The sequence below is a fragment of the Salvia hispanica genome, chromosome 3 (assembly GCF_029641045.1).
Source record: "Salvia hispanica isolate PSC_SH4W2 chromosome 3, Shi_PSC_v1, whole genome shotgun sequence".
In the NCBI taxonomy this organism is placed as follows: Eukaryota; Viridiplantae; Streptophyta; class Magnoliopsida; order Lamiales; family Lamiaceae; genus Salvia; species Salvia hispanica.
Window position 1 is genome coordinate 15,961,468 of NC_142694.1, and position 10,584 is coordinate 15,972,051.

At 38.0% G+C, this 10,584-nt stretch overlaps 2 protein-coding genes and 1 non-coding gene across 4 annotated transcripts; 2 read left to right on the plus strand and 1 right to left on the minus strand.

Moving 5' to 3' along the window:
• Positions 1-698: 698 nt before the first annotated feature.
• TRNAV-CAC (transfer RNA valine (anticodon CAC)) lies at positions 699-772 on the minus strand. The gene has a single exon. It is a non-coding gene; the product is annotated as a tRNA-Val (tRNA).
• An 89-nt stretch (positions 773-861) lies between these two features.
• LOC125209331 (uncharacterized) lies at positions 862-3,149 on the plus strand. The gene is made up of 2 exons (XM_048108933.2): positions 862-2,327; positions 2,900-3,149. Coding segments are annotated over exons 1-2 (1,446 nt in total). The 5' UTR covers positions 862-882; the 3' UTR covers positions 2,901-3,149.
• Positions 3,150-3,291: 142 nt separating this feature from the next.
• On the plus strand, positions 3,292-9,586 carry LOC125209481 (uncharacterized). Of its 2 annotated transcripts, XM_089068455.1 has the most exons (6): positions 3,292-5,433; positions 5,511-5,869; positions 6,021-6,513; positions 6,593-6,814; positions 6,955-8,961; positions 9,054-9,586. In XM_089068455.1, the coding sequence occupies exons 1-6, from the start codon at positions 5,361-5,363 to the stop codon at positions 9,392-9,394; spliced, it is 3,495 nt and encodes a 1,164-aa protein (XP_088924581.1). In that variant the 5' UTR covers positions 3,292-5,360; the 3' UTR covers positions 9,395-9,586. The 2 variants fall into 2 exon arrangements, with proteins under 2 accessions (XP_088924581.1, XP_088924582.1); XM_089068456.1 differs by lacking the exon at positions 5,511-5,869.
• Positions 9,587-10,584: the final 998 nt, after the last annotated feature.

The window sequence follows — 10,584 nt, forward strand, 5'->3', positions numbered from 1 at the left end:
GTAATGAGACAACATCGTTTACTTTAGATTGTCATATGTTTTATCCATTCTAGCTTATCTTTTAGATTGTCATATGTTTTATCCATTCTAGGTTATCTTTATTTGACTGCGCTTAGCAGCAATGAAAATAAAAAACAAACAAACTTTGTGGATCATCTTTTGATTGTATTTAGTTACTTAGTATATTTTTAATAGAAGACGATGCTTAGTTGTTAAACAAAAAGGAGTAAAAGAATAAAATTTTGCCATTTCATAGTGACGCACAACTGTAATAAATAAAAGAAAAGTCTAGGACTTTCTTAGGATGACAATCTATTGATTGGATATCCAGGTGAAACATGTCTCTTAATTTTTTTGACTAAATAAGAAGTTATCCATCCCTATTAGGATTTAGGATTGAGCATCTGGATTTTAGATGAGATTTTTTGTCGATAGATCCAATCTAAAAATTCAAAGTTCTATTGAATTCGATCCAATCTGAAAAATTTGAAATCTAAATTATAAATTTCAATCTGCAAAATCTAAAATCGCAAAAATACTACTACTATAAAAATCCAATACAAAAAATCTAAAAACCAAAAAAAAAAAAAATCTTATATAGTACTAACAAATATTATAAAAGTTTTAAAGGATTTCAGATTTGGTGAATAAATATTATTGACTAGAGCAAAAACATAAATTGTAAGAAAAGATATATATGTCTGAGCCCGGGTTCGAACCGGGGACCTCTAGTGTGTGAGACTAGCGTGATAACCGACTACACCACCCAGACCGTGTTAGTATTCATCATAACAATATTAACTTTATTCCAATACTTCCTTCTAATGAGTTGTCTATAAATATCTAAGGTTTTGTCGAGCAGTTTCATTCGCGATAGCAGTAATGACGAGAACCAAGCAGTCTAAACGAAAACCCTCAAATCAGGAGCCGCCTGCAACTCCCAAAATCCACAAAAAAATCAAGAAGCAGAAGAAATCCAAGCCCCCTAAACCCGTGGTCCATGTTTCTGAATCTGGTTCTGATTCAGATTCAGTCCCACCTTCCGATCCCAGCACCGAAATCCAAACCCTACTAGAACCTTTCTCCAAGGAGCAGCTCATCTCTCTCGTAATCGAGCTTTCCTCTTCCGACGAACACATCTTCTCCCTCGTCAAAGCCGCCGCCGACCAGGACATCGGCCACCGCAAAATCTTCATCCACGGCCTCGGCTGGGACGCTACCCGCGAGTTAGTCGAGTCAATTTTTGGGGCTTACGGCGAAATTGAGGATCTCAATGTGGTTGCTGATAGGGAAACCGGAAAATGCAAGGGTTACGCTTTCCTCACCTACAAATCATTCGAATCCGTGAAAAAATTGTTGAAAAACCCTAGGGTTCAGGTGGGGAACCGTTTGACCTCGTGCCAGCTGGCGTCGGAGGGCCCACCGGGCCCTGCCGCCGCCGGGATTGTTTCGCAGAAGCAATTCTCCGCGTCGGATTACCCGCAGCGGAAGATTTATGTGAGTAACGTGCCGCTGAATGCGAGCCCGGAGAGGCTGTTGGCTTTTTTTGAGAAATTTGGGGAAATTGAGAGCGGGCCGAAGGGGATGGATCCGGAGACGGGGAGATTCAAAGGCTATGCGATTTTCGTGTTTAAGACGCTGGAGGGGGCTAAGAAGGTGTTGGAGGAGCCGGTTAAGTTTTTCGAAGGGGGTCAGCTGCATTGCAAGAAGGCGGCGGAGGGGAAGGGTCAGGTGGCTAGTGGCGCAGCGTCGATAACGACTGCTCTGCAGCCGGTGCAGCCGCAGATGCTGGCTGCGGTGGCGGCGGCTCAGCAGGTGCAGAATATGGCTTTGCTGGGGCAGCAGGCGGGGCTTGTGAATCCTTTGTATGGTGGTGGATTGATTGGTAATGCGAACCTGGGTGGGTATTATGGGATGCTAGGGGGTGGTCAGGGCTTGGGGTTAGGGGCCTATGGTGTTTCTGGTGGTGGAAATAGTGTTCCGGGATTAGGTTCCTATGGAGTTTCTAGTGGTGGCAATAGTGTGCCGGGATTAGGTGCCTATGGCGTTTCTAGTAGTGGCAATAGTGTGCCGGGATTAGGCGCATACGGTGTATCTGGTGGTAGCAATAGTGTTCCGGGATTAGGTGCCTATGGTGTGTCTGGTGGTGGCAATAGTGTTCTGGGATTAGGCGCTTATGGTGTATCTGGTGGTGGCAATAGTGTGACGAGTGGGGCGATGCTTCAGGGATTGCAATTTGCTTATCCAGGTTTGCAGAATGGACAATCTTCTTCTACCTTGCCTAAGACTCCGGGGGCTGGTGGAAGCAGTTACTCTCAAAAACAATGGTATGATTCTTCTTCTTTATTCATCTTATCAAGGTGGCATGTAAATGTTTATGTTATATCATGTGCATTTGGTCCATACTGCATACATCATGTTATACTTGATTCATATAATATCCTGCGTGCTTGAGTGATCATCCATGCTGTAAAATAATTTCTTTTAGCACTGTTTTGCTTTGATGTGATAACTTGTTTACTGTTTGGAAGGAAAACTAGTAAAATTTTGGACATGAGATATGAAGAACTCCTTAAACAGAATTGGTATCAATGTTTTTTTGCATATGAGTGGAATAGTTATGACTTTTATAGTAAATTTCTTGTTTCTTTCTATCACTTTAGATTTAAATCGTGCGTCTATCTATCAGAATGGTTCATACTTCTTTCCTAGGGAATAGCTGAAGCCTAATCAGAATGGTTCATACTTCTTTCCTAGGGAATAGCTGAAGCCTAAATCTTTAGGAAATTAACACACATTTAGTACAATATTTCACTTAGTTTGTTCAATCTACACTTGTATATTGTCGTGCTATGTTATTACTATGTTTTCTTTAACCTGCCTCGGTCTTTTCTTGCAGATGTATGATGGCGTAGATGGACAAACAGAAGTTGGTAAATTTCTATACCATTTTTTGGGTCAGGGTTTGACTCATTGAATATGGTATCAGTTTTGTGCTATAACTTTTAATTTTCTCCTATTATCATTTCTCTTTTTATTTTTACCATTTAATGAACCTTTTGGAGAACCTGGTGTGCTACAGTCCAGCATTTCTTCATACTGTATAATTTCTTATGGATTTGTTTACTAGTATATGTGTTCAACTTTAAGTTTGTTCTGTCACTATTGTTTCATTTCATATGTTTCTTTTAATTCTGGTAAGTATATGTGGATGTATATCCTTACATATTTTAGTTTTTTTTTTCTTTTTTCTTTTATCTTACATTTGTTTTCTTCTACATATTTTTGTGTTGCTCCGAGAAAGTTAGTTGCAGAATGTTTTTGGATCTCTATTCCCTTTCACCTTGTATTTTCAAGACCATTCTTTCTTCAATATAATTTTAGCCCTCTGATTAATGACCACAATTTAGTTTATGGGAGAATACATTGTTTTACTCGTTTTTTACTCAACCTTTCATCCAATTCATAATCTTTGAACTTCCAAATCACTTCTAAACATGTATACCTTTTATGAAACAATCCTAACTCTGGCTGCCCAAAGATGGAAAGTTTCAGGATTGTCTTTATTGAAATGTTGGTTTTTTTCCCTTCAGTTAGTAGCTCTTAAAGTGGTTTGTTATATTTTACAATGGTTACATAATTTTGTTTCCGTTTTCTATGCACTTTCTATATATATCTTGTCTATGGACCGAGAATTATTTGAAGTGTTGCTTTAATGACAGATAACTTCAGCTGTTAAAAACTCTTACTTTATTTATGCAACTGTATGTCCATAATCAGTGACAGTGAAGCTCCTGAGGCATTTTCATTGATTAAGTTTTACCTTTTCAATACCTTTGAACATATTTGAAGGATTATTTTACAATTGTTTCTTTACCTGGAATTTCTTATATGGATCTTGCCAGGGGACATTTATTTGACATCAAGTATTGTCTTCCTGGGAAAATACTTTTCTGTTACTAAAACTCCAAGATGTGGATTCAATGATAGACAAACATATCTGCAAACTTTCATTTGCAGTTTTTCATTCAATTTCTTAAGGCAATTTCACATTTACAGTTTCTACTGGATCTACTTTGAACAACATATCATGTTTTTGAGTGACCTTGCTCGATGATTATTTACCGTTGCCCTCTTTTGGGGCTTTCATTTCTTTTCTGTGTTAATGGCATATGTTTACAAATTAACTCTTGCTTCAAATCAGCTGAGCTACACTACAATACTCTGGGACGGATTACTTCTTTGTTTGCTTTGTCTTCGAGATATTTGTTACAGATAGTCTTAAGAGATCCACGAGCCATTCATTTCTTTGCTTTTAAAACAATTTCTTTTTGTGGGGAATTATATATCTTCTTTCTTTTGTATCTTCCATTTGCTTTCATATCATCTTCTTGGTCTGTAGTTCGAGGTATGTGATAACTACTGCTCGGGACTTGGATTTGGGCATTTTTCAGCTCATTTCTGTTTTGCATAATTTTCAATTTTTCACTCATCTCATAGAGGGCAAAAGGTTTAAAATCTTCTCATGGCAATTGGTACTGTATGATGAATTTCTGGTGATCGATTTAATGAATTGCCAGTCACCGTGTGAAGGCTGTGTGAGTCGGTTTACTGGACTTCTTCCTCATGTAAGGTTTGGTTTTTCCTTGATGAATTGAAGTATGCTGGCCTTTTAGTATTACAGTTGTAAGGTATATGTATCAAATTCAGGGTGAAAAGAGGCACAAGTCATGAGCATATATCACAGTTGAAGCAGGGTGATGACTGAAGTGTTTATGAATGTATAAACTTCATGAGCCACGCATACTTGTCGTCGTCGTCATCTTCTTCTTCTTCTTCTTCTTTGCCGACATCTTCTTCCTCGTCGTTATCTTCTCCCACTCCATTAGGGCTGTCGTTTTTGGTAGGACTCTTTCAATCATCATCGTCATCATTTTGGTTTACACCATCGTCATCTCCTCTTAACTGATGATGCCTCATCAATAGCTTCATGTATTCCTTCTCAAGAAGCGGATTGTGTAAGATTTTAAGTTATTACTGACAAACAAGGAGACACGTTAATTTCAAAGCTGATATAGTTCGAATTTTTGTTATGGCAGATAACATCTGAAAATGAAAAAAAATACTTGTGTTACTAATATTTGGAGACACAATCATCAATGAAGAAATGACGAAGAATCACCCATGTCTGTAAACCAAAGAATTCGCAAATTTTTGTGAAAAGCATGTGCAAATATTTTACAATTCCAAAAATTCTATATCGAAATCGAACTGGTTAAATAAATATCTCCTAGTCTTAGGTCAAATACAGCCTAGAAGTTTATACTAATTGTCTTATTTTTATTTTTCAGTGGCGGGAGATGATCAGTTCCTTATCATTATGGGTGATAAAGAAAGGTGGTTTGGAACTAAGCTCTAGGAAAATTCATCAAGGCAACCTTATAATCCTACATTTGTCTATATCTATATTAATTGCAGTTATTCTAGAATAACAGATATCCAATTTGCAGCTATGGAGAAAAAGTTGTGTTGCATTATTGCATATGCATTCCTCACCACCATAATCTTTCATGAACTACCTTGTTTAGCTAAAATAGCTATGAGCCTTTCTACTGATCAAACTGCTCTCCTTTCACTAAAACAACACATCACCTCTGATCCCTTTGCTATAGTTTCAAGAAACTGGACCAATTCGAGCTCTGTCTGCAGCTGGATTGGCGTCACTTGCAGCTCGCGCCACCACAGAGTTGCTGCCTTGAATCTCTCCCACATGAGCCTCTCTGGCACCATTCCACCACAGCTCGGACACCTCTCGTTCCTCGTCTCCCTCGACCTCACCTCCAATCTTTTCAGTGGAGCCATCCCTCAGGTGTTAGAAATCCTTGTCATCATCTAATGAGACTTATCAGAAACATTCCCTTGTTGTGTTATCTGTTTTCTCAGTTTTATCGAATCTTATAAGTGAATCCACTACTTTTAGTAGCCTAATATCCTGATTTAATCTATATATCTTTTGTCAGGAGCTGTCTCTCCTTCATCGCTTGAAGTTAATGATTCTCCGACTCAACAACTTCACCGGTTCCATCCCAAAATCCCTCTCCAACCTAACAAACCTGCAGGTTCTTGAGTTAAGTTTTAATTCTTTGAGTGGAGAACTTCCAAAAGAGTTGGGGAGGCTTCAAAATCTACAAGCTCTGTCGATTCAAGCAAATAATTTATTGGGTGAAATACCATCAAAGATATTCAACATGTCGAAGCTGGGAATATTGGCCTTGACAAGCAACGAACTGAGTGGAAGTCTTCCGACAGACATGTGTAGTAATCTTCCATTTCTTGCAGGGATTTATCTTTCTGAAAATGAACTGAGTGGTGGGATTCCGACAAATATATCCCAGTGTTCACGACTTGGGGTGTTGGATCTCTCTTCCAACTCTTTCAGTGGGCAGATACCTCTGGAAATCGGCTACTTAGCATCTCTTCAGGGTTTACACCTAAGTCGTAATCGTTTGAATGGTATGGAGTAGTGTTGATTGACATTTTAAGTGTATGGTTTGTCTGAACATTGAAGAGTCATAACTACTTGACATGACAGGTACACTACCTCATGAGATTGGCAATCTCCAAAACCTGGCTTATTTTGGTGTTGGATCAAATCAGATTTGGGGTTCATTTCCTTTAAATATTTTCATGAATATGTCTTCTTCACTGCAACACTTACATATATGGCGCAATAAATTCACCGGAAGCCTTTCAAGGGATGTCGGGAATCTTACAATGCTAACCACCTTCGACCTCTCCGAAAACTACTTCACAGGTAACAATACCAACTTACAGTTTTATTAAAGTTGGAGTCTATAAATAGCTAGAGTAAGTGTTGCCATCCTTGAAGTAGTTTATCCTATTATCGTTTTTCATTTATATCTATTATATTATTGCTCTTCATCTGCTTTGCAGGGATTATTCCTTCCGAATTAGGCCAACTTCACCAATTGAAAGACTTGCAATCATCCTTAAACAACTTGATTGGTTCTATTCCACCTGAGCTCTTTAACATTTCAACACTTGAAAATATTTCAATAGTTTTCAATGATCTGTCTGGAGTTCTTCCAACCAACTTATGCCATGCCTCTCCCAATCTTAAAGAACTTTATCTTGGCAGTAATTCCATCTCTGGACCAATACCCAACTCTATATCTAACTGCTCTCAACTCACACTGATCTCACTTTATGAAAACAAACTCAGTGGTCATATACCTACCGTCATCGGCAACTTGAGATTTCTTCAACAACTCCACCTCTTCAGCAACAATTTCACAGATGAACCCTCCTCTTCACCACTGAGCTTCATTACTTCATTATCAAACTGCAAGTCTTTAACTGGTCTATCTATTTCGGATAATCCTCTCTATGGCGTTATCCCACCTTCTATAGGGAATTTATCTCTTTCCCTCCAGTACTTTTATGCTTCGCACTGCCAATCCAGTGGCAGCATTCCGGCTGAAATAGGCAATTTGAGCAGCTTGGTGTTATTGAGTTTGTTCCTCAATAAATTATCTGGTAATATTCCCATCTCTATCAAACATCTGCATAAGCTTCAAGGCTTAAATCTTCAAGCTAACATGTTGCAAGGCCCCATTCCAGAGGCTATATGTGATTTATACAATCTCTATTCTATACTTCTTAGCCACAATAAATTTTCACATCCAATTCCTACATGTTTGGGAAATGTCTCTTCTTTAAGAGAGATTTTTCTCAACTCCAACATGTTGAATGCAACCATACCATCAAGCTTATGGGGATTAAAAGATGTGATTGCTCTAGTGATGTTCTCAAATTCGTTGAGTGGGGTTTTGCCTCAAGAGATAGGTAACTTAGGAGCAGCAGCCTATATAGACCTATCAATGAACAAGTTGTCAGGCTCTATTCCCATCACTATTGGAGAATTGCAAGAATTGGGAGTTCTGTCTTTGGCCAATAACAAACTGGAAGGTTCTATTCCAGTTTCAATTGGTCACATGATAAACTTGGCAGATCTTGACTTGTCACAAAACAATCTCTCCGGTTCGATTCCAAAGTCTTTGGAAGCACTGCGACACCTCGAGTATTTTAATGTCTCTTTCAATACCTTGAGTGGAGAAATTCCTAGTGGTGGTTCTTTCAGAAACTTCACTATGGATTCTTTTGAGGGCAATGCAGCATTGTGTGGACATCCGAGGTTCCATGTCCGAATTTGTCCTGCAGCTTCTACTACTCACAAATCAAAGTGGAAGAGGGTGAAACCAGCTACATTTATTGCTTTTGGAGTTGCGGCTTTCATTTCAATTGTTTCTTTGGCTCTGATAATATTTGTCAGATACAAAAGGAAAGATGAGACTAGTGAAGAAGTTGATGTGGGCATACCCATTATGTCGGAAAGAATCTCTTACTATGAACTGCTGCAAGCAACTGATCAGTTCAGTGAAAGGAACTTGCTTGGCACCGGGAGTTCTTGCTCCGTCTACAAAGGGATTCTTAACAGTGGGAAGGTTGTCGCTGTGAAGGTGTTCAATATGCAATTGGAAGGCATTTCAACCAAATTCAGCGTTGAATGTGAGATACTTGGTGGCATTCGACACAGGTGTCTGACCAGCGTCATAAGTTGTTGTTCCAACGACGAGTTCAAAGCCATAGTACTTGAATATATGCCTAATGGTAGCCTTGAGAAATGGTTACATTCCGACAATCATTGCTTGAACTTCACAGAAAGATTGAATATAATGATCGATGTTGCATCTGCTTTGGAGTATCTTCACCATGGCTATTCGACGCCTATCGTTCACAGCGACTTGAAGCCTAGTAACGTGCTTTTAGATGAAGACATGGTCGCCCACGTGAGCGACTTTGGGATAGCAAAGCTGCTAGGCAATGAAGACAGTATGGTGCTAACCGAAACTCTAGCAACATTAGGTTACATTGCTCCAGGTGAATGTGTACATAATTATATAATGACTATATTTTGTTTCCAAAGTTGCAATACTTGCTTGATGATTCATGGTGTTTTTGTTTGGTTTCAGAGTACGGTTTAGAAGGGCTCGTTTCGACAAGGTGTGACGTGTATAGCTACGGTGTTATGTTGATCGAAACTTTTACTAAAAAGAGGCCTAGTGATGATATGTTTGGAGGTGATTTGAGCTTCAAGAGATGGATAGAACTCTCACTTCCATTCACTCTTGATGAAGTGATAGATGTCAATTTATTGAAGGATTTTCAAGGAGAAATTTACAAGATTGTGCAATGTGTATCAGCCATATTTGAATTGGCTTTGAAATGCTGTGTAGAATCTGCTGGGGATAGAATCAACATGAGAGAAGCACACACAGAATTGCAGAAAATCAAACGTCGATTTTTATTGTGAGAGCAAAGTAATTTCATTAACTTTTTTCCATCAACTTTTCTTAACATTTTCTAAAACTCGTGCTGCCAAGAAATGAGACTCCTAATGGCGGACGAAGGGAGTATTTTATTTCTGTGTTTCCAGTTATGTAAATTTCTAATTCAAATTATATATGCTTTTAGTTCTTTTAGTGAAATTATTTGCAAATTTTAATTGTAATCGTATTAACTAAAAAGGAAAAATGTTAAGTGCTTAAGTTTCAATTTTTGATACCCATCCTATACATAGATCATTTATCATAGCTGACTTAGGTCAAATAGCTACTTTAATTTAGATGTGGTTTCTATTTGAAGCTAGGGGATGTTAGAGTGGAAACAAATAAAACCCATTAAAATCAGATATTTATTGATAAAATAAAATACAGGAAAATGAAAGATATTATATACAGAATTTCCAAACAAAGAAAGAGGGATAGAAGTGCAATAAATAGGACGTATCTAAAAAGGAAAAAACCTTTAGGGAATGTACACTCTTCGCCTTGTATAGTTGCATCCAAAATCATGGGAAGAATCTAAACTTGAGCATTTTCATGTGTATATGGCAATGAATCTCTTCAATTCTTCATCACACTTCTTTGGCCGCCCTTAGTGGGAAAACCACTTTAAAAATCCCCACAAAAGCTCGGGTACACGTGGCCCCACGATGCATGAGGTTTACCTGTACCATCTGGATCCGACCCAAATCCGACTTATGACCCATATTATAAGAGTTGCAATTGTTATGAGTCAAAGTAGCATTGTACAAAAGTACTATTGTTGTGAGTCTTATGACGGTATTATTATGATGAAAATATATTATTTTAAAACTGATTGTTTATCAAAATTATTAATTTTGATGAATAAAACTTGTTATTAAAATATACTCCGTAGTATAGGATTAGGATCGGATTGGATTTGATCTGGCCGGGTCTGACCGAGCCCAGGGTGCGCAACCGCGCAAAGGAGTCTATAAAACCATCTCCACTTTGACTTTTTTTTATTTGATTAAAATCACACACATGGGTCAATGCGATGCTACATCTAGCATATACTTTGTGTTATATGAAATCTCATTTGAATAGTATAAATTTGACAATTAATAAAGTGTAGAATATATTTATATGCAGAATAAATGATGTTGTATTTTACCTATATAATCTATGCATATTATTA